The sequence below is a fragment of the Urocitellus parryii genome, chromosome 9 (assembly GCF_045843805.1).
Source record: "Urocitellus parryii isolate mUroPar1 chromosome 9, mUroPar1.hap1, whole genome shotgun sequence".
Classification (NCBI taxonomy): domain Eukaryota; kingdom Metazoa; phylum Chordata; class Mammalia; order Rodentia; family Sciuridae; genus Urocitellus; species Urocitellus parryii.
The window spans coordinates 79,833,333-79,857,427 of NC_135539.1; the positions used below are offsets into that span (position 1 = coordinate 79,833,333).

The 24,095-nt window shown below is 49.5% G+C and overlaps 1 protein-coding gene across 4 annotated transcripts in view; it reads left to right on the plus strand.

The window, feature by feature from the left end:
• Dip2c (disco interacting protein 2 homolog C) overlaps positions 1-23,441 on the plus strand; it is a 365,692-nt gene extending 342,251 nt beyond the window's left edge. For all 4 annotated transcript variants that reach the window (XM_026412392.2, XM_026412402.2, XM_026412412.2 and 1 more), the window contains 5 exons: positions 10,691-10,748; positions 12,358-12,432; positions 15,052-15,226; positions 16,971-17,094; positions 20,205-23,441. In XM_026412392.2, coding sequence (XP_026268177.2) covers positions 10,691-10,748; positions 12,358-12,432; positions 15,052-15,226; positions 16,971-17,094; positions 20,205-20,457 — 685 coding nt within the window. In that variant the 3' untranslated portion in view covers positions 20,458-23,441. The remainder of the gene's footprint in view (positions 1-10,690; positions 10,749-12,357; positions 12,433-15,051; positions 15,227-16,970; positions 17,095-20,204) is intronic.
• The last annotated feature ends 654 nt before the right edge of the window (positions 23,442-24,095 follow it).

Genomic DNA, 24,095 nt, shown 5'->3' on the forward strand with positions numbered 1-24,095 from the left:
AGCATTAGATTCCAGGGTCCCCTGCACATACTCCAGTCCCTTCTATAACATGGTGGCACATTTGCACATCCCCCAAATACTGTATAGCATCTCTAGATTACTTATAATACCTAACACAGTGCACATCCTGTTTAAGTCGTTGTTGTGCTGTATTGTCTAAGGAATAATGAGAGAATATCCATGGCTGTGCATATGCAGTTTTAAAAACCATTTTCAGTCTGCGATTACCTATGTCCACTGATGTAGACCTGCTGAAGTGCAGGGCCTGCTGCATTTGCCTTTCGTCTTTATTATCCACACACATTTTCCTCCTTGATTTCGGCTTTGGCTGTCATCCAGCACGAAAGCAGCTTTCTAATTGGTTGTTTGGGCCCAGCACAATACCACAGGATCGTGAGTGTGGCGTGGTTCTTGTGATTGATAGAACAGTACTTGTGAAGTATTCTTGAAAGTCAGGTGACCTTTTAACAGAGACAACTGAAAAGTGAAAGAACAGCGTCCATTATGTGCTGTGTCTGCTGTGGTTGTTGGATGTGAATTTCCTCTGAGGTGAGTCAGTCTTTGTGGGGTTGCTTCCATTCTCCCCTGGGCCTGATTAAAATCACAGTCCTCAAAGTCTCCTGGGTACATGAGAAAGAGGGGAGCTATAGGCACCATGCAGCACCAGATCATGTGAGAGTGCATCCATGCCCTCCTCCCGGGACACCAGCCTGGGCCCAGAGGCAGCCTCCTAGGCCTGCCCCAGAATCTTGGCCAGGAGACAATAGAGGCTAGTGTTTTGCTGTAATTCTTTAATCTTTGCTTTTTAAAAATTCCCATCCAAAGTCACACCCTAAAATCCTGACTACTTTTAGTCTTTAAATCTCATTCGAATTTCTTCTTCTGTCTTGTTCTGTGACCTTAAGTCTTTCTTAAGTGTCTCTTTGGCTTTTGAGTGAGGGGATTGCAGAAGTGGATGTCCAGTCCCTGCCCCTTCTGGGAGCCCCTGAGGCTGCAGCTTGTCCCCACCCTCCGCCTCCCCCACCCTCCACCAGGCTGAGGGGGCCCCTCCTCCCACGCCCTAGTGTTCCCCCTTGTCCATCTGCAAGCATGACATGGTAGAGGTTATTAAAATATGAGAGGCCAAACCCCCTGGCCCTTCTTGGTGGCAGCAGTGCCATCTCTCTCCCGGTGACAACAAGCACCTCCTGGGATCACTTGATGATGTTCTTTGGCTTTAGGGACAGCACGCTGGCTCCTCTTTTGTTTAAATAAGCAGACGCTCCTTTTATGCCCTTTTGGTGGAGAAGCTGCTTTTCTGCTCAGAGGTGAACACGAACACTGCTCAGGGCTGTGTCTCTTCTGTGCCCTTCCTGTGTCAGCAGGTGGTGATAGAGTGACAGACATCATGAATGGTGCTTTGCCTCAGCCCTCACCTGCTTTATTCATTTCTGCAGGTTGCTTGTCCCTCACTTCAGCCCCTTCCTGCCTGCCATTCTGCAGATCTGTAAGCCAAAGGAGAAAGCAAGCCAGCCTCTGTGAGGGGCATGTGCTTTCAAAATTGTATGCTGATATTTTCTGCTAAAAAAGGATCAACAAGCTTAGAAACAAAACTCAGAGGGATAGATGGACCTCATCAGGCTCCTGGGAGGTCCCCGTGAGAGGACGGTCCCCCGTAGCTTTCTCACTAAGAACCCAAACCATAAGGAACCCCAGAAGATATTTTATTTCCTTTTTACCCCATATTCTTTATTGGAGCATTATAGTGGTCCTCGGTGGTGGGATCTGTTGTCACGTGTTCGTACACGCACAATACAACAGTACAGCTTGGCCATTCCTCAGTGTTCCTGCCACCCCCCCCCCAGTCCCTTTCCTCTACCTATCTCCCTTCTATTTCCATGAGATCATCAACCTTTCTTTTCCCTTTTCCTCTTTAGCTTCCACATAGGAGAGAAAACATATGACCCTTGAATTCCTGAGTTTGGCTTATTTAGCTTAACATAATGATCTAAAGTTATATCCATTTTCCTACCAATGACATATTTCATTCTACTCTGTGAATGAATAAAACTCTAGTGTATACATATGCCCATTTTCTTTATTCATACACCTATTGATGGACACCCCAGCTGGTTCCAGAGTTGGTCTGTTTAAACTCTGCTGTTGTCAATGTGGGTGTGCATATGTGTCAACTATGGTAGGCTGACATTTATTCTTTAGGATAAATACTGAGCAGTGGTGGATCTGTGTCGTATCGGGCTCTATGCCTCGTCTTGAGGAACCTCCTCGCCGACTTCCATGGTGGTTGTACTAATTTACAGTCCCACCAGCAGTGGGAAAGTGCACCTTTTTCTCCTCATCTTCTCCAGTATTAATCATTATTCATGTTCTTGATGGTGGCCATTCTAACTGGAGTGAGATGAAATCTCAGTTTTGATTGGTGTTTCCCTAAAGGCTAATGGTGTGGAACATTTTCTTCATATATTTGTTGGCCATTTGTGTTTCTGCCCCAAAAGGATATTCAAATGATTTTTGAAATGTTTTTCAATGTTTCAATTGTGGTAAAATGCAGATAAAAGTGCTGTCTTGACTGTTTTCAAGTGCACAGTTCGGTGGCATTAAGTGCATTTGCATCATTGTGCAGCCATCACCCTGGTCCATGTCCAGAACTCTTCCCATCCCAAATCAAAAGTGTCCCCATTAAACATTAATCCCCCCCATTCCTGGTCCTCCCCAAACATCCTCCTTTCTGTCCCTATGTATTTGATCACTCTGCCTTGGGTGAGCAGAGTCTTTGTGTTATGTGTAGTGTAATGCCCTCAGGGTCCACCCGTGTTGTGACAGAGGCAGAATTTCTTTCCATTTGGAGATGGAGGGGTTATGTGGATGTCCCATCCTTACCACTTGAGGGGTCCCCTTCCTGCTTTCCACAGTAGCTCTGGCCCTGTGTGTTCCTATCTGCGGTGCACAGTGTGCCAGTCAGTGTCTTGTGCGTGTCACATTTATTTCCTGGCTTAATGATAGTGGCCATCTTCATGGGGGTGTGGTGGGGCCTTGTGGTTTTTATTTGCTTTTTACTAGTGATTATGATTTTGAGCATCTTCTCTTGCTATTAAGCATTCATATACTTTCTTTGGAGAAGTGACTATTTAAGTCCTTTGCCCAGTTTTTAACTGTTTGTTGTTGTTGTTGAGTTGTAGCAATTCCTTGATATTCTAGTTATGAATTAGCCCCTTATCATATGAATGATTTGCAAATCTTTCCATGTGTTTCATGGCTCTCTTTTGCATCTGATTGATCCAATGGTGTCCCTTGATGCACAGAGCTTTTTAAGTTTTGATGTAGCACAGTTTACCCTTTTTTTCTTTTTGCCATCTATGCTTTTGGTATCTCATCCAAGAAATAATGGGCAAATCCAGTGTCAGGAAACATCTCCCCAATGTTTTCTCTTGATAGACCTTTATTTTATTCATTTATTTATATGCAGTGCTGAGAATTGAACCCACATGTGAGGCAAGCGCTCTACCACTGAGCCATGATCCCCACCCACCCCCAATGTTTTCTCTTAGTAGTTTATAGTTTTAACTATTGCATTTAGATCATTGATCCTCTTTGGGTTAAATAATTTTGAATTATATTATTTAAAGGAAGGGACAGTATTCCTGTAGAATGTCAGTGTAATCCAGGACAAAAATAACTTGGGAAATACCCCTGATTAATGCAAGTTTAAGAAACAATCCGGTTGCGCACACCCGTAATCCCAATGTCTTGGGAGGCTGAAGCAGGAGGATAGCAAATTCAAAACCAGCCTCAGCAACTTAGTAAGTCAACGAAAGCAACTTAAATCCTAAGCAACTTAAATCCCCATCTCAAAGTAAAAAATAAAAAGGACCTGGGATGTGGCTCAGTGATTAAGTGCCTCTGGTTTCAATCCCCAGTACTAAAAGGACAAAGGATAGCTAAGTTCAGTGACGCAGGATCAGCCCCACACTACAGGGGGAACTGTAAGGAATGCTGTTGGAACTGGCACCGAGACTGTGGGTCACACAGCAGATCAGTGTTAGTATCTGGAGCCAACACCTGCTCTGTGATAATGTTAGAGAAGATCCCTAGGAGGAGACACACACTGGATGCTTAAGAGTAAAGGGGTCATGACGATTTTGACTTGTCCTCAGATGGAAAAGAAGTGTGTATGAGGCGGGGAGGGGAGGAAGGGAGAGAATGATGGGGAGAGAAAGAACTAGTACAAAGGATAAAGCAAAGGGAGTGGAACAGGAGTGATAGAGGAATCTGGGGAGGAGATATTACAAGTGGTCTTTTTACTATTTTCATTACTGCTTATTTTCTATAATTGGAATTTTAAGCAGAATTTTCTGGAAACAATGCTCATACATGTATAAAATCCAGAATTATTTTTTAAGTATTTTTATTCCTACTAAAAAAGGAAAAATTGGCTCATGTTAGTTAAGACCTCCTGGGTGAGAAGTAACAAGAAGAAGGGTAGGACTTGTAGCTGCCAGTGATTGATGATGGAGATGGAGCCTGGAGCCTGGAGCCTGGAGCCTGGAGCCTGGGATGTACCAGTGCCAGGAAGGGCCTAGAAGCAAAATCCAGAAGACCCTCCCAGGCTCTCCACGCTTGCCCCTACTCCTCTCTTCGGTGCTCTGTGCAGACTTCTCTGTGAATTGATTGGCTTCTGTGCATTTATTCCACTTGGGTGAATCCTATGGCCCTGTGGGACAGAGCCCACTTACCTTCCCTTTGGACATGGGCTTAGTCCCAAGGGGCAGAAGATATTCCTTTCATGAGGTTCCTTGTCTCTCATCTCAAAAGTCAGGGTGAGTCACCCTGTACACTGTGATGCCTTCTGAAGAGGCCAGTGGGTAGTGGGCTTGGTGAAGCTTGCAAAGATGACCTCAGTCAAGGGAACAAGGTCAACATCACCATCAGTGAGAAGACCTTTGATGTGAAGGGCACTTACCTCTGAGCATTCTCCAAAATACCTTGTAACATATTTAATCACCAGAAAAATATCAGACAAATCCCAAATGAAGGGCATCCTGAGAAGCTCCTCACACATCCTCTAGACTGTCCTGGTCAGAACAGGGTAATTCTGAGAGGCCTGCACAGCCCAAGGAGAAGAGTGTCTCAGGGATCCTGAAGAGGTCCTGTTGCAAGAAAGAGACATTAGGGAAGACTAAGGGAGTGGAAATAAATGGCAAGTTAATAATATCTCAATGTTGGTTCGTTAACTACATCTAAAGTCAGGTTGCTGAGTGCAGTGGAGCACGCCTGTTATCCTCGTGGCTCAGGAGGCTGAAACAGGAGGATTGAGAGTTCAAAGCCAGCCTCAGCAACTTAGCAAGACCCTAAGCAACTTAATGAGACCCTTTCTCTAAATCAAATATTTAAAAGGGCTAAGGGTGTGGCTTGGTAGTTAAGTGCCCCCTGGGTTCAGTCTCTAGTACCAAAAAAAAAAAAATGTTTTAAGATTGGGGTTTATAGTAGGGGAACATGGGAACTCCTACTCTCCATTTAGTTTTTCTTAAATATGAACCTGCCCTGAAAAATAAAGCATATTAAGTCTTAAAAAAAAAAATTGGTGGGGGAGTAGTCTGGCAGAGGAGTCTGGATTTAGGGAGGGGGCGGTGTAGAAGGCGGGCACAGTCTGCATAGGTGCTTCTCTCTGGTGAACTGTTCGTCTCCTTCACTTGCAGGTGGTTGGCACCTGGACTTTCATGCTAGAAACCGCTCCCTGTTGGTCTAGCAATGGCCACTGTAGGTCATCCGATGCTGGAATGTGTAGGTTTTCCTGATTCCTGGGAGAACCTTCCTGTAGAAATAACAGTGCTTTGGGTGTATTTTGTTGTCTTGTAAGTGGTTTTGGGGGAGTGTGAATGCAATGTCTTAGTGCTAAATTTGCAGATTTTTTTTCTTTGTGATTTCAGTGATCCTTTATGTGCATTGCTTGTTGCAAAGAAAATAATATGTTATGATCCAAACTTTGACACGAAAACTTGCCTGATTCTGCTCCTCTTGTACTGCTTCAGCTTCCAGGAAGCTGAGGATGAAGTTTAGTCATAGCACTGATATTAATTAACCAAGAGTTTTTGAGTGTTGGATTTCCCTTTTCATTCAGGGGAATTTTTAAAAAACTTGTTCAAACAATCTTATAATATTCAGTATTTTAGCTGCTCCACATTATTTTTGGAATATATGATTTAAAATTTTGATGAAAAGTTTTGGTTGGTTTTTCCAGCAGCCTGTCCTTAAATGCTAGCAGTGGTGAGACAGCAGCTCCATTTTACACAACTAGCTGGTCTGGGTCCCTCCTGCCCCCTCCCCTGTGGCCGCTCGAGTTGTGCTGGTTTTCGAGGTAGCGGGTGCAGAGGATGTTCATCTTCTAGTTCAGAGGACAGGGGTCGCAGTGCTGGCAGCATGGAGGGTGGCTCCCCTGACTCTCCTGACCGTCTGCATCAGGGTGCTCCCCACACCACGTTCGTGCCACGCAGCATTGAGCAGCCCCACCTTTGGTAATTCTGAAGTGGTTGCATCTCTGGCAGGAGCAACCATGTCCTGTGTCCACCCTCCTTTGCTGGGCACATCATGTGGCTTTGCTTTGTCATTGTTACTAAGATGTCTTCAGAACCAGTGTTTTGATGGACATAAGTAGTCATGTGGGGGTCGGCGAGCCCAGGGTCCCAGGGGAGGGTGGCTGTGTGCATCCCTCTGCATGGGCTCCGACATGGCTCCTTGCCCCTTTGGTGAAAATCCTAGAGGAAGAGTGATCCTTCACATGACTGGGTAGGACTGGAGGGAACATGACCCTGTGGCTTTGCTCAGGCAAAGGCAGTGATGACAAGGGTGAAGGGTACCAAAAATCCTCTCAGAGCCCTCGTGTCCTGTCACACCCAAGGCTGTGCCACCAGCCGCTGGCTCTGGCCTCCAAGGTGTCCCTTTCAGTGGAATACAGCATGGCGACCTGGGGTCAGCTCGTTGCCAGTTCCAGGAGAGAGCGTGAGAGCCCATAATTGATGGCCAACCTCCCTCAGTGCTCTCCTTCTGTAATGAAAGGTTAAACTTCAAGTCTGCTTAACAGCCGAGGACAGGGAACACATTTCCCAGACCAGGATTATACTTGACTCAATGAAGGATGATGGGGCGCAGGTCCAGGCTTCGGACTTGATGCAGACACCAGCTGAGTTGCTTTGCAGTCTCCATGTGAAAAGCACTCGGCTCAGCCAGTGCACCCTTCAGAGGACGCCCAGCCAAGACGGGTTGCGCTCACCTCCTGGGGCCTGTCCGGCTACAGACATGGACATGGGAGGCAGCAAGAGAAGTGGGAGCAAAGTCCAGCTCCCGCACCTGTTGAATGGGCTCCTAGACTGTCCGAAACAGACTGCGCAGCTTTACCAGGGAGGCGTGTGCCACTCCACAGGAGGTGGCCTCCACTAGAGTTCTGTCTCAGTGTGGTCTCTCCGTGAGGACAAGATGCCTCTCTCCCTCCCAGCCTCACTCCAGCCAGCCCGCTCTGCAGGGTCAGCTGGCTGACTTGGTGTCATCTGGTGGACTGGTCCTAACTGAGCAGATGTGAGCCACCACCACTTCGCGTCATTTGTAGCTCTCACACTGTGGGTGCAGCCCCGTGGTCATCCGGGGTACCCAGCTCAATCAGCATGCGCAACAGCCTAGGAGTTGTATCCCGGGCCGAGGAGGTTGTGTCAAGCAGGGTGACCTGGGTCTTCCTGGGGCTCACACTTTTGCCCTGCAGAGCACTTGTGTCCATGGCGCTTCCCTGGCCGTCTTTCTCCCTGCGGGTTCTGTAGGCCTTGAGGAAACCAGCCCTTGGCTGTGTGGGCTGCAGCCCCGGCTCCAGCTCTCAGACGTGTCTTTTCCTTCACTCGGGAGGCAGCGAATGCTTGGGTTGTGGGTGTTTTTGTTGTTCATGTCTTTAGAGGGATCCTTGGGGGGCCTTGCCTGATGAGACCTCGGGCTTTTCACTCAGGGCAGCCTGAGAGATCCCAGCGCCCTGCCCTGCCCCTGCTGTGATAGAAGAGAAGCACCTTCCAGTTCTGAACAGAGAAGAAGTTATGCACCAGGGACCCTCCGTGTAGCCCACATTTCAGACGAAGTCTCAGCTGGGATTCCATCTCTGTCTCCTGGGAGGCTGAGGGTCACCCAGGGGAAGGGCAGGAGAGAGAAATCCGAAAGGGGCAGAGGGCAGGCCTGGCCCATATGCCTGCAGGGAGAGCCTCTGCCTTGCTCCCTGCCTGCCCTCCCTGGGATGGGCAGAGACCCAGGAGGCCAAGGCCTGTAGTCCTGGACATTGACAGAGTCCAGGGCTATTCTCTTGTCATGTTCTTATCTCAAATAGCCGGGCCTCCTAGGTGAGACTGTGGTGCCCTGACTGAAGTCATCCCAGGAATGACACAGCTGTCAGAGCTGCTAGGTGCCTCTGACCCCAGGCCTAGCAGGGGTTCTGCGGACCTGAATACAGTGCTGCAGAGTGGGTGACAGAAACAGACGGCACGTCCAAAACAGCCCTCAAAAATTTTAAGCTCAGGGCCACTCCCTGATCTCGTCATGTGACCTTTGCATGGTGTGTATGTCCTGCCTCCCACCTTGGACAGCAGTAGCCCCAGATGCTGAGGTGAGGTGGCCTCACGCTCTCATCCTTCCCTCTGGCTGTCTCTGCTCACCCTCACCCCCTGCCGGCTGCCAATTTTCCCAGCTGGTTTGGCCCCTATTCTCAATTGCTATCTCCACCAAGTCGCCAGGGTCTGAATCCACAGTTAGCCAGCCAGCCATGGAACCCTGGCTCGGTCACTTGAATGACCGCACAATGCAGGGCAGCAGTACAGACCTCCAGATGAGCAGGGCAGAGCCGCCTCCGTTGGAGTGCACCGGTGATTCCTTCTTTTGGAAAGTGCCAGCTTCTGATCTCGTGCCCTGGCATGGCCGACTTCTGTCAGAGCTGGTTGTTCACGGTAGCTCTCTGGAAGCATGCTGGCGGTGGGCTTCGAGGTGCCCACCCATCCTGATGATCTTAAGTTCTGCATCAGTGTTGCTAGTAAATGGGTTTTGAAGTTAACCTCAGTAGCCCGTTGGCGTGTTCTGGAATAGTTTACATAGCGCTTGAGTTTGCTGTTGGCATCAAGGGTTTTTTTTTTTTTTTTTTTAAGACAGTACCAAAGATTTTGGTGGCTGTCATTTGACCCATATCTACCTTGTCCCATGACTGCTGAGGCAGCCCAAGTGCCCCCTCTGGCCTTCCGCTGTGTCGTCCTGCTGAAGAAGAAAGTTGGTGTCCCCATCCCTGCCCTCCCAGGATCCCGTCTTCTGCGGCTTTAGTCTGCAGTGACCGGAGCAGCTGCAGGAGGCTAGATGGGAGGCCAGGCCTCCTGTGGTCTGAAGTTCCTCAGTTGCTAAGAGGCCAGAGGGAGATGGTGGCCTGACTGCAGGAGGCCCTTGGCCAGCAGGAGCGGCCCACAGAGACCAGCATATGCTCCGTGTGCTGTGCTGCCCAAGGCTCTCAGCACACGCCTGGGTCAGTGGCCACACAGGTGCCCGGCATGTGTGGGACATCTGTGCCACCGACCCGGCACCTTGCTACAAGCCAGAGCTGCAGGGTACGACACCCGCCCACCTGCTGCTGCCCCTACTGGACTGTCACCTCCACAGCTCTCCATGGCCTGGCAGGGCTCGCAGCCCTGGGGATCTTCCTTGGCTCTTCCCACCTCCCACCCCCAGCCCCATCAGCATCAGAGGAAAGGGAGACGAGAGTGAGGGAGGGGATGCAGGAAGGGCCTCTTGGTCTGACATTGCAGGGAGCCCCCAACCTGCTGCCCGCAGCACCTCCCACCCCGTCCCCAGGTGCAGCAGGCCCATCCCGGCTTCTGCAGTCCTGTGTGTGTGGCCGCTTTCTTCTTCTTCCTGTTTGGCGTACATAAGCACCATGGCCCCCTAGTTCCGTGGCAAAATGTGAAATCAACAGTGAAGGTGACAAAGTATTAAATCACAGGCCTGGGGAGGTGTGTGACCGGCTCTGACAGGTTCTGCAGCAGTGTCCTTGGGACTAATAAATCGTCATTAAGTTTTTCTTTTAATATATATGTTTTTAGTTGTAGGGAGACACAATAACTTTATTTTTATTCGGTGCTGAGGATGTAACCCAGTGCCTCACCGTCCTAGGCGAGCGCTCCACCACTGAGCCACAAACCAGCCTAAATATGTTTTAATTTAGAGAGTTTTGCTCTCTGCCCAATTGGCCAACGCAGCCTTGGGTAAGGAGGTGCCTCGGGCTGCTGTGGCCCATGGGCCCCACCTGGCCAGCGTGTGTGGCCCGCGTCTGGGCAGAGCGTGAGTGCTCCAGGACCAGGTGTCATTGCCCTTTGTGATTGGCAGCTCTTTAAGAATGCCACTTAAACCTGACTCTTCCCCTTTCGGTGCGTATGCCACGTTGAACCTGGATTAAGTGCAGACTTCCCACATCCAGCAGCTGTGCTCTGGTCTCTTTCTGAGGCTTTTGCTGATGTCCTCGCCACATTCCTGACAGCACAGGTCTCTGCTGTGGGGCCCTCTGTCCTGTCAGGAGTTCTGCCATTGCTGTTGGTTAATGCTCAGAATCAGCGCCCCTTAACCTGGGCGGCAGAAGGTGCCAGTGGTACAGAAAACCCACTGAGTGAGTGATGTTGTCTGTTTCCCTTTGCAGAGTCCGGCTAGTGGAAAGAGGATCTCCTCACAGCTTGCCCTTGATGGAATCGGGAAAAGTGAGTATTGAGAGAGGAAGGCCACACCTCTGTGTGAGTGTGTTTTCCAGAATATTTCTTTTCCAAAAATTTTCTTAAAAGCAATGTACCAGGACTTATAGCCATGAGTATAGAGAGTCAAGATTATAATGTATTAAACAAGTTCCCTACCCACCCCTTGTAAAACTTGGGAAATAGGCATCCATTGCTCTGTGAAGTGACCAGGAGGCATGTGCCTTCTGTCTAGGCATGATCTCTGTTCCCAAAAGTGTATCTGAAATTGCTGCTGCAGCTCCAGCCATCATTCCTGTGTTCCAGATAGCAGGAGGAAAAACAGAATACGTAAACAGAATGGTACAGTCTACAAGAAAGGTTCCGCATGTGTGTTAGGCTTACACACTATTGACAAGAATTTAGTCACATAATCAGACCTAGCTCAAAGGAAGGTTGTAAACTATCGTGTTGAAATCTGAATTCAATCAGGGTAAATCACAGTATCTACAACTGTGGGAGGAGGTGGAGAATGGGTATCAGGGACAGCTGTGAAGGTTCTGCCACAGGAGTCAGATCGTTCAGAGACCCAAAGGGCACGGTATACATTTCTACCTAAGTGAAGACCTGCTTTCTCTTTGGCCCCAATGGACAGAACCCTTCTTCACTGGCATAATTCTGAAAGCATCTTGTGTTGCTCTGGACCTTTCAGAATCTGTGTCTATGTGACTCAAGGTAGACCTTGCGAAGCCAGTCCTAACGATGGCGGGGGCTCGGCACTGTCCTTGCCCAGTGGCAGACACAGCTTCAGAGACAGGGCCGTCAAACTTTGTGTGCAGCCTGATGGCTGGCGGGTCCCGTGTTTTCACAGAGGTGGCTTGCCCCGCCTCCACGGTGTGACCTGAGAGTTTCTGGAGGAGGCAGGCTGCACTTGAGATTGCAAGAGTGGACCTTAGGTTCTGCAGACTGCTCTCGGGGAGCTCGGAGCTCTGCTGAGCCCAGCGTCCCCCGAGCAGAGAGGCTTGATGCCACCCTTCCCTGTGATACAAGGTGGTCCGCAGGGGCTCCCTACGGCCCGAGCTGGAGGGCAGTGGGAAGAGCTGGTGTCAGCACAGACTTTCTGGTCAGAACCCCCAGGCTCTCCAGGAGGGTCCAGAGCTTTTGACTTCCAGCTACCCCAGAAGCAGCCTGCTCCTGCGCTGCTGGCCAGAGCCATGTCACACTCATCCCGATGACCTCATGCTGTGCCCCCCCCCCCAGGTCAGGGCCGACCACAGGCATGGCCTGTGTGCTCTGATGTTAAAGTCAATATAAAGAAATCCCCAGAGAGAACAGAAAAGCCCTCTGTGTCAGGCCGCCCTGAAGGGTGTACATCCCTCACCATGTTTTGGTTCAAAATTCTTTACATGATTTTCAGCAGATTTGGTTCATTTCAGCTTCACTGACGATCAAGACTCCATTCTAAGGTCCCTTCACAGACACGTGGTGGTAGCACCGCGACACTGAAAGCGTAATATCGTGGCACATGCCCTTCACATAATGCCCTGGTGCTTTCTGAATGAGCCTTCAAGAGGCAGCGGGCTCGTCTGTCCCTCTGCCTCTCTAGTGATCGTCAACAGTTTTCTCCTCTCCCAAACAGATTCTTCCTGGGGTTCGGATCATAATTGCCAACCCGGAGACTAAAGGACCGCTGGGGGACTCGCACCTTGGGGAGGTGAGTTCCGGAGCTGCCTCCACAGGCCTGTCCCCAAGACAAGCCTGTGTTGTCATGGGTCTGCTCTTCCAGCCTCAGAGGACCTGCCCCGCTGGCCCTGGACCACAGCACATGCTCTGTCTGCGCTGGGACTGGCCGGGGAGCAGTGCTAGATAGTGGTATTGCCTAGGGGACTCCAGAAAGGTCCGAGTTGGAAACCAGGATTCCCTTAGGAATAGCCACTGAGTCTCTGCAAAGAGCTTACGGGATGCCGCGGTGTCTCCTCCCTTCTTAGTTCTTGAATTTGTTTTCCCCGGGGTGGGGGCAGTGTCATGCATTGCTGAGGACCCTCCAATGACAGGGAACAGCCCCGAGGAGTCTCAGAATCACAGCAGTGAGAGGTGGCACCCAGGGAGCAGAGGACTGGCAATCACATATCACTCCAGATCAGAGAGCTCAGTCACTGTGTCCAGAAGGAATCCCTCTCTGGGTGGCCCTCAGCCCTCTGCGGCTTTGTCCCCATCCTGCTGGCTGGAAAGCAGCCCCTCCCTGTGCTGCCAGTCTCCAGCTGGATTCTTGACCCCTGGTCTCAAGTAGTCCCTAGGGCTGCGGGGCGCTGGGTGTCCCACATTGGTCCTCTCTCTCCACTGAGGAGGGAGAGGGAAAGAGGACAGAGCACACCATGTCCCAGCCTCCATGCCCGGACCAGCATGTCCGCTCCACACCTGCTGTCCTGCCTAAGGCCAAACCTGCCAGTGCCCTGTTGCCAGCCGGGGACATCTCTGCTGCAGTCCCACCAGCCCCCCTCCCTGCCCCAGCTGTGTCCCCAGCCCTAGGATGGAGTGGCACACCTAGGAACACTCTCCCCCCCACTGCCCTGCCATGGGTAGACATTGCTGGTGAACAGGTCCTGACCAGTTCTCGGCCCACCTTCCTTTTCATCTTTCATCTGGGGTCATCAGAGTCTTTCAATCACTGAGAACTGAGATGGTGGCGATCCAGGCAGCTCTTACTAGGAGTTTTCTTTAAACATGTTCCTCGAGGTGGATCTGGAAGGGAGATTGTGCCTTCTCAGGCCTCCTGGAGAGGGTCCCCAGGGTGCTGCCCTCCCTACCAGCCTCTGGGGTGGCCTGAGTGCCCTGTGCTATGGCCAAGGCAGAACTGTGACCAGGGATAGTGAAATCTGCAGGAGAGTATCTCCTGTTTTCCAGCCCCACCAAGGTATAATCCACAGGCTGTCAGGCATGCAGTGTGTTATTTGTGAACTTTGATGTTCTATACTATACTGTAAATTGACTATCGAAGTCGAAGCAGTTTACATTTCCCCACACACCTGCAGCCCCCAGCAACTGCCCTTTACTCTGCACCTATGAGATCACCTTTTCAGGTGCCATATATAAGTGGGATCACATGTTGTTTTTCTTCTCTGACTTAACTCCCCTTAGCTTGGTGTCCTCCACATTCATCTGTGTGTTACAAACGGCAGGATTCCCTTTTTAAGGATGTATAGTATTCCATGGGGGAATTTTGTGTGGTACTAGGGAACAGCACATGTTTACCCCTGGCTTCATCAGATGGTGTTCCTTCTTTTTGTTTTACTTTTCATTTTCCAGAAGGTTCTTATTGTCTGCTATGACCAACACTGTAATGGGCACTAGGGATGCAGTGGTGAATCAGACGAAGTTTTTGACTCTGAAGAGCTTCTCTATTTTTCAGAGTAAATAAAATAATGAAGCAGCCAATCCCAGAATGTCTGCCTCAAGCCCTGCATGGTGTGAGGGACCCTGACGCTGTGTCATGGGAGGCCTTTGCAGTTTGCTGGCACACTGCTGCTGCTTCTGTCTCTGCACCGTCAGAGCTATCATCCCTTGGAGCCTTTGCTGGCCGTCTCTGGAGCCAGACAGAAGTGTTTTTGTTTCCTGTTTGTTTTTGGTTTGGGTATCAGAGATTGAACTCAGGAGCACTCACTCAACCACTGAGCCACATCCCCAGCCCCATTTTGTATCTTATTTAAAGACAGGCTCTCCTAGAGAGGGTCCCCAGGGTTGACAGGGCTTTGCTAAGCTGCTCAGGATGGCTTTGAACTCGAGATCCTCCTGCCTCAGCCTCCTGAGCTGCTGGGATTATGGGCATGTGCCCCTGCACCCAGCTGTGTGCAGTCTTTTGCCCTTTCCTACCTTTCCCCCGGGGCGTGGTGTTGCATTGTTTTATTACAATGTGTTTCTAAAAGTATGCCCATCAGGTGAAAGGAGCCAAACCTCAGAGGTGTTCCTCATCACTCTTTGTAAACAACCATTACATTTAGAAAAGTACAGGGAAACTAGTGCGGCACTGTTCATTTGATACATTTATCTTTAAATGCTGTTTTCAAAATTATCAGTTAACCTTTAATGGAATTTCTGATGGACAGGTTGGTTGCTAGCTGGCCATAAACCTGGTACAACCAGGGTCTCCATTGCATCTCTGTGGGCATCTGTGTCTCCCCAGAAATCTAGGTGAGATGAACATCTGATTTTTTCAGCCCGAGGAAACTTTAGTATTGCTGAATATAACTTACAAAACCATAAAGCAGTTTCGGCCCCTCCTCCCGCACAGTTTCGAGGTGGCTCACGCACAGTGGCCCTGTCACTCTGTTCATAGATCTGGGTGCACAGCGCCCACAACGCCAGTGGTTATTTCACCATCTATGGAGATGAATCCCTCCAGTCTGATCACTTCAACTCTCGGCTGAGCTTTGGAGACACCCAGACCATCTGGGCACGAACAGGCTACCTGGGGTTCCTGCGGAGGACTGAGCTCACGGATGCGAATGGAGGTCAGCCTGGGCCCCTTGTGTTGGGTGGGGGCCGGGTTCCCCCACACAGAAACAGGTCTGAGGTTTGGGACAGCCAGAGCCAGGGGGGTGGGTGACTGGCTGCAGCCAGCCTGGAAGAGCCGGAAGGGAGGTCAAGTGCAGAGGAGTCCAGCAAGCTGAACTGGGCCCCACCCTGTGCCCTGAGAACCAAGAGCAGATTTAAACCCAGAGAAAAGCCAGGTGCTAGGCTTGGGCCATCAAAGTGCCCCAAAGTCCCAGCTGCAGCTTCTGCCTCTTGTCAGTTCTAAGGGCTGCCCACTCCGTAGGGCTCCCCTGAAGCAAACTGGGACCCAACAGGTGCCCTGCCTGGGCTCTGCCCTGAGGCTTTCTGCACTACAGAGCACAGGGCTGGAAACGGGGGTGTTGTGTCAGGCCAAGCTGTAAGCTCTCAGGAGTGGGTGGAGCCCAGAGGAGAGCCCCTGCCAGCCTGTGTGAGGGCCTGGGTTCCTCCCTAGCACGGAAGCCACAACAGAAAGTGTTTGCTTCTTCTGTTCTTTGCTGAGTCTAGAGACCGATCTCGCTTTCTTAGTTTTGCTAAAAATAGTGGCAGGAGTTAGAGACTTGGACAAGGACAGTAGCCAGATTCTTGGTGAGATGCTACCTTACCAAAATCCCAGGCAGGTGACATCAGTGCAGCCTCCCAAGTCTCCTGACAAACCTGTCCTGCCCTGGCCCCCGGGGGCTGCATCAGAATGTTCTGGCCTGACATTCACATCCTGGGCACTTGCGGGCTAGTTTATTTGAGTGCATCATGTGGGGATATTGCCAAGAGCTGAATTCAGAGGTCCAAGGTGTCAGCAATTTATACTCCCAAGGAAGACTAGGAGGCTCCGTCCTGCTGACCCCCAGGGACAGTAGGACATGCTGCTGTTCTCACCTCCTTGATCTCCAGAAGGTGATGTGACACCTCACCTCAACAGGGGAGATGGAGCTCCACCCTGAGCAGGAGACTGCCCCTCTTTGCTTCTCTGGCTTAGATTAGAGAAGGGGTCCATTCTGGTGCTGTTGTGTATGTTTTATGTCAATCATTTCTTTCCAGTTTGCCCTGGTAGGCTTACCACCCAGCGTAAAATGAAAGGTGTTTCTGTTCTTGAGGGAAGAGGAGGCCGTGTTTCATTGCCCTCACTCTTAGGGTTTGTGTAGAGGAGGGAACTAAAGTTTGTGGCCACCAGAGCTAAGCAAGTCTTCCTTCATGACCATCACCCAGAGCCACACTTTCTTTCCCCACTTCGCATGTTAGCACAGTGAACTCTCAGAGTCGAAGGGAACCTGGTGGACAGTGGCTGTGCCATGCCCCGTGTGTCCTGGGCAGGTGAACCCCTTGCATACTCGGCACTTGGGTCCAGCTCAGCAGGTCAAGTGGTGACTAGTGCTGACCTTGGTCCTTTAGGATGAGGATGCAGCTGTATACTTGATCCTGTATGGAAACTGACCCAGGAGGAGGCCAGCTTCTCCCCATGGGTAGACTCAGATCAGGATGGGCAACAGACAGAGGACCCCAGTGGCTGTGCGTAGCCTTAGGGGAGAGGGACTTCCCAGGGGCACCTCGGCCTGCAGCAGCCGTCTCTGCAGAGCTTTCTGGTAGAGCAGAGCTGGTCATCTCTAGATAAGTGTCCCCCTTTCTTTGCATCTGTCGCACTTGGAGGAAAGTTCTTAGCTTTAAAAGGAAATTTGTGCCGAGGCTCACCCGCCGTTTCCTTTCCAGAGCGCCACGACGCCTTGTACGTGGTGGGAGCGCTAGACGAAGCCATGGAGCTGCGGGGAATGCGGTACCACCCCATTGACATCGAGACCTCCGTCATCAGAGCCCATAAAAGCGTCACAGAATGGTAAGTGGGGGGGACCCAGCGTTCGTATGCACCCCAGGGCCACATCTGTGGAGCAGTGGAAGGTGGCAGCACGATGGAGAGCTTCCAGGAGACCAGCAGGGGCCACCTGCACCAAGGTCACGGTGAGCCTTTGTCCTTGGAGTCAGCAGCACAGTGCTTGTCCCACAGAGATGGGTGTCCTGTGTTACTTGAAAATGAGAGATGTTCTCCAGAAAGCCAAGAGGTTACTTGTTTTTTTTTTAAATTTATGAAAGAAAGGTACAGGAAAAACTTAAATTGCACACACACACACGTTCAGGAAAGGCCCTGTGCTGTTGACTTGGGAACCCTGAGCAGCAACGTGCTCCACAGAAAACTTAAGAGGGACCTGTGACCATGCTGCACTAGAGCTGTTGACAAAGGGAAGGTGGCTTAAATTAAACCAACGCTGAAGACAGGAGTCCCCCACCTTCTGAGTTCTCATCCTCCCGGAAGTGCCACCACCTCCTCATAGGCACATTGAGTCCGGGGTAAAGTGCTGCGTGTGTTCAGGGTGCTTTGTGGAAACAGCAGGCGGTTTACAGCCACGTGCTCATGCTGCGGCAGTGTTTGGGAGAGGCCTGTGCGTTAAGCCAGTGGTATCAATTCATGAACAAGAAGTGACTCAGTTATCCATGAGGTGCTAACTCAAGGCACCTTGTCCTCACCTGGCAAATTGCCTGATGAGACCCAGCAAGGGGAGCACAGGCTGGAATTCCCACGTGTCTCTCTGTTGCTTCTGAGGTTGTCGGTTCCTCTGTGAGCTAATTGATCTGCAGGAGCAGGCTGAGTTGGCATATTGAGTACTTGGCACTGCTCACAGTGGGGTTTGCATTCCTGGAAACTGACCTATGGTCCACATTGGCTTTGTCCCTACTCGGTCCCAAGAAACTCCTCAAGCGTTCAGGGTTGCCTCTTTACCCAGTGTGGGGAGAGGACATAGACCAAGGAAATACTAGAAACCTAGAAGGACTTCAGCCCAGATACCAGCCCAGGCCGTACTTCATTGTCTACCTTAGTAACTGAAATACCAGTTCCAGCTCTCTGTTTCTACAGTTCTAAGAAAATAGTTTTAATTGGCTTTTATCATCTCCCTCAAGCATTTCTGGGTTGGTTCCAGCTTAAAGGCATGTCCAGGGGCCTCCGTGGTGCTCCTGTGGGTTCCTGGCCCAGGACTTCGGATGTTATCCTAAGCATCCCTCTTCCTTGCTGTGGGGCCACTGACCTACAATTGTCACTCACCTGATCAAGACAGGACCTCCTACTCCTCTGTGCACACAGAGGGTCAGGACAAAAGAAAAACAAATGAGTGGTTTCATTTGGATGGACTTTGAACGTGTTGGAAACTCTTCAGGCATAAACTGCCCCCACGCCTCACTGTCCCCCAGGCCTTTCCAGTGCTTCTCCTCCCAGCTCACCCACTGGTTGCCTCACAGCTAGAAACCCATGTCATAGAGCAGGACCGTTTCCATGTTGCTGAGTTTAAGCCAACCCGGCAAGCTCATTCCTCACCAGTGTGAAAAGAGCACCTCCCAGGAAAGCTCCCACGGAAGCAGGTCTTCTCGCTCCCCTCCATGGCTTCCTGGCAAACACCCAGGGACAGCAACGCATTGTTCACCCTTGGCCTACTCCACCAAATGTGCAAAGCTGGGCCTATTGCTGGGACCTCAGGACCATGCCATCAACTTCAAATGTCACAAATGAAACCCAAAGTGCCTGAGAGGTGGATATAATTTTTGGTGTCACGTTCACAATGCAGGCCTGTGTGGAACAATATTTTAATATCACAGCCAAATTAAGAGAATTAGATTCTGGTCCTTCTTGGAAAAGGTTCTCAGCCTGATTGTCCTCCTAGGGATGCAGTAGCCACAGTGAGACAGGTTGAGCTCACTGATTGTCCCTTTCATGTGGGCATCTGCATTGGCCGCACTCAACAAAATGTGCTGTTTTCTAGCACACTGACTCTTACGCTTAAACAACAGTGAGTTTCTCAAGATACATCCTGCCCCAAGCTGGGTGAGATGTATGGAACAGAAGGGAGCCTTCTCCAAGAAGCCCTCTACCCAAGAACCTTTTGGAGCCTGGTCCAGTCCTTCCTGCCCCCGCCCCATACCCCAGGAAACCTGGGGCTTGGTCCTTTTCTCCATGTTGCTCCCACTGCCCAGGAACCTCCACCTCCACCGCCAAGCAGAACTTATACATAGGCCCGTGAACATCAGACCCTTAAACAACCAGTTCTAAAAGCCAACTTCACCAGGTTAATGTGGCTTAAAATGTAAACTCTGGGTTTATGCTCCCACCAGCTGGAACGGCTCCATGCCACAGAAAGGTGACTAGCTACCCCGCTCGGTGCTTTAGCTGCATTGCCGTCATCTCAAACTCATTCTCCAGACAGATCACCTGTGTCTGCAGGGGTCAGCCAGGTCAGCTGGAAAGTGTCATGTGAACTTGGGGCCAGTCGCTCTTCTCCACATGTCCTTGTCCTCTGGGGCCAGCTCAGGCACATCCCTGTCCCAACAGTAGCCACAGTCTGTCAGGACAAATCCCAATACCCCAGTCCTCCCTGAGCCTCTGCTGGTGGCTCTCACACATGGACCAGATTGCACAGGAGCCCCGCCTGGGCGCACGTGTCAGAGTCAGGGAACAGCTGGTGGGCAGGACTCAGTAGCAGCGCCCAGGCTGGGAACCAAGATGCAGGTTTGCCCTGAGGGCAGATCCAAGTGGCCTAGTGCACTCCGGGATGGGGTCTGGTCCTACTGTCACCAGGGGGAGGCAGAACTGGAAGACAGGCTCCTCTGAGGAGGTGACCCCTGTGCCATAGAGGTAGGTGCACAATGACCAGGGAACTCTCTCCAAAGCCACCAGGGGAGATGGCTAGTGGAAAGTATGGACGCTTAGTTGCGGGCGTGGGGGGGGTGAAATGTCTAATGAGCAACAGGAGGATGGACCTGGAGGGACGAGCCAGCTGGAGGAGATGTCTCAGTCCAAGGGCTCAGGCAGACCTGAGCAAAACCAGATGGAACTTCTGGAAAAGAATGCCTGGCCATTAGACAAAAACATCACCAATGACGCTGCTTCCCTTTGTCTTCCAGTGCCGTGTTCACCTGGACGAACTTGCTGGTGGTGGTGGTCGAGCTGGACGGGTCAGAGCAGGAGGCCCTGGACCTGGTTCCGCTGGTGACCAACGTAGTCCTGGAGGAGCACTACCTGATCGTGGGCGTGGTGGTCGTGGTGGACATCGGGGTCATCCCCATCAACTCCCGCGGGGAGAAGCAGCGCATGCACCTGCGGGACGGGTTCTTAGCAGACCAGCTGGACCCCATCTACGTGGCCTACAACATGTAGCCTCGCCGCTCTGCTTCCTCGGACTGTCCTAGGGGGTGTGAACATTTTTCTCAGTGTCCACTGAAGCGTGCAGACACGAGGGCCACATGCGCCAGAATGCAGCCTGGCGTGGCGGGACGGGAGGGGGAGGAGGACTTGTTGCAGCAGTCACCCTGGCATGGAGATGAAATGTGAATTTATCGCTGAATTTTGCTCAGAAGGACTTTGGATTTGCCTTCAGTTTGTTGGAAAAGCTCATTTCAAAAACTTTTACTTTCTTTTTTTTTTTTAATTATTGGATAATAAGTGCTTTCTTCGTAAATGTGGTATTTTGTTAAGCCGAAATAGCAATTAAAAAAATATCCTGCCCTCCAGATGGGTTCTTTTAAACGATTTATGTAGTGTGACAAAGAATTGTTTTCTCTGTTTTTTAATGTGTCATGGAATCTTACTGACATGGATCTGTTACTAAGTTAAGCCATTGCTAGATCTCACCCTTCTGGAACGTTCATTGAGGTACGAGAAAACCTTCCAGATAGCACCTTCCAATTAGATTTTAGCAGCTTTCTTTGTCAGAAATGTGCTGAAGAAACAAAGGCCAACTTATGGCCTTTGAAGTTAGCATAGAATGAGAAGAAATTATAAATAAGGTGTATTTCGGCAATTATCTTGCAAATATCTTTGTACTAAACTAAAAAGATAAAAATAAGTTAACTTCCTCAATATGTAATTATGTACAAAATGTTTAATTTATTTTGATCTCTTTAGAAGTATAAAAGAGAAAAACATTCAAGAATATTAAAGTCTTGTAATGTTTGCTAATATAAAAAAGTGTTGTATTATCTTGCGTGGATAGTATCACAACAAATATATATATATGAAATATAAATTCACTAATGAAAAAAGGAGATTTTAAAGTTTAAATGCAGAACTCGTCAGCTTGCATGGAGCGCCCTCTGCTGTGTCCACGTCCACCGCTGTCGCAAGCAGTCACAGATGGCCAGCAGCCCTGTCTCGGTTCCTCCTAAGATCAGGACCAGCGAGCGGGACCGTTGCCATCTCCGAGACGGTGAAGGACTCTCACGCTAAACGTGCACTACTTTTTTCCTTTGCTGTGGGGACGACAGTGAGTGCATTTTGGCCAGCGTGTGCCAACCCCAGGGGCTCTAGCTGGCCAGTTGCACTGTTCTCTTAGCTGCCAGAATCCGTTGCACAATGTTTTTCAGCCTTTTCGTTAGTGTCACCTTTTTTGGTCCTTGGTATGAAAAGAAATGCTATCCTGTGGTCATTTGTCCTGGGTTGCATTGACCCCCTCACCCCCACCCCTAGATGGCCACTGTGTGAGAATGTCCAGAATGGCTTAAGGGGAGAGACACATAGGTGATGTCCCCTTATCTGAAGACCCAGCCAAGTCTGTGGTCTCTTGAGTTTCCTAGCTCGGCCCTGAGCAAGCCCCCTGGGGACTCATAACAGAGCTCTGGCTGAAGCAAGAAATCATCCCTGTGCCACCGTGGAGGAGAACGTCCCTGGTTTCTGTCTCTGCTGTTGCTGCCTCACACACCTGTCTGCAGAGCTCCTCTGTGCATTCTAAGTTGAATTGGCCTGTCTGTATCCAAGAAGGACGCATCAGCAATCCAAGATGGATTTATTTTATAATTGCCCCAATATGATGCTGCAGTGGCTGTCGGTACTAGATATGCATGACTAAGATTGTTACTGGGCAAATTTAGATTTTTTTTTAATCGTAGGCATTGTCTTTGCCATCATTATCTGCAACCAGCAGTAAGCCCTTTGCTAAAAGAGAGTTTTGTTTGACTTCTGAGATCCAAGGCTGATTGCTTAAAAAGATTCTAAGTGGCACTTTTTTAAAAAATGTTTTGCCTGCATATATGGAGCACCCTTCCATCTACACCAATCATTTGGATTTTAAAATACCGTTTGTTCATTGCCATACGAGTCTCTCCACATGCTTCAGATGCACATTCCTAGCCTTCTGCTTCCTGGGGGGGGAACACCCGCCACATACAGAAACAGACATTTGCTTACACAAAGATGTTAAGGGGAATGGGTTTAAGGTTTCAGTCAGGAAGCTGATTACGAAACATAATTGTAGTGTGCAGGAAAACTTGCAAGCTGATGTCAGGAAGCAAAGCAAATTTAGATGTCACTTCCAAGATCATTTTAACTTTCACCATATCAACTTTCCATCCAAGGAGGGCGAACACTGCAGTGCAGTTGCAAAGCAGTTAATAGCAGGTCTTTTCTGCATCCTGTCATCTCTGATGTTAGGCTTAGGTTCAAAGAGTTGGTGGACTGGAATCGAAGTTTGTGCAAGAGAAAGGAAAGGAGACACTTAAGTACCACCAGTTTCAGCAATAAAGAAGGATCGTTCTGTATTAGAAATTGTACTGTAGATAAATCATTCATGAGAATGTAAAAAAAAAATGTTTGTCTTGTGACCTTGTGCTTTTGAAGTCAGCCAAAATCGTGTAATCAACTTGCACAAAAAGAGGGTACACAGTGAACGTTTAAACACAGACCGAATCAAACAGGAGCAGATTCCTCATGGTGCTTGTTTATTATATATATTTAATCCTGCTTGACACTTTACCCAAGGGAAATGGTCCCTTTCATCAGTTGAATGTTAGCAGCGTTATTTCAGAGTGTGGTGACTGGTTAGAGAAATTCATGTACTCGACCAATCACAGTTTCAAACAAAATTTTTATGTGCAAAGGACAGCAACCTTCTTGTATGTTCAACCACCAGTACGCTTTGTACATCTGTGATAACGCCTGTTTTATATTCAAATGAACAAATAAAAGCTTTTATTTTTGTTGCTCTGAAAAATAGCAGTTTCTTAATTGGTACCCTGGAAAAAATGTCTCAGCTCCAAACCCAGGAAGAAGGTGACTCCTACAGGGAAATGTATCCGACTCTGTTTACATAATTTGTTGCATAACTTAGTACAGATAATCATACTTGGAACAATGTTTAAATTTTGATGTGGCTAAAAATAATTCCTATGGCAACAAATGTTTTGTGAAATGTTTTTTTAATTCTTTTAAATATATCTGAATATATTTGTTCACATTTTGCTGCAAGTGTACAGATTATTGGTAACTTTTTTGGGACAGATGGTAAACATGAGTCCTGTGTGCATATACCTTCTATTAGCTGTGTCACAGGGGGCCTGTGTGTGTCGGGAGACAGCACTAGTTGACTACTGCAACCCAAATGGTCTTCACTCGACAACCAACTGTTGTATCTCTTGACCAGGATTTGAGAATTCCTGACCACTTTATCTTTTAGAAGGCAGTGGCTGGTTCGCCCTTAGTCTCCTAGTTGTAAAAAGGTAAATGTTTATCTACCTGAAAATCAGAGCTCATGTCTACACCAGGTTTAGTCTAAGTACCTGCGTTTGTGTTAGAACTCACTTGACGCCTCCCAGTTTCCTGCAGGACAGTGCCATGTTGACCGGGTGGCAATGCTCTTGAGTGTATGATGGCAGATGGTGTGAGACCTGCCTGGCTGCTTGGTGTTCAACAGGGGATTGCAAGGAGGGGTGCTTTCTCACTGCCGTGTCTCCATGGGAATCCAGACAGTGACCAAATACGACCAACCAAGAGAATGGTACCCGCGGAGCCCATGTTAGACTGTG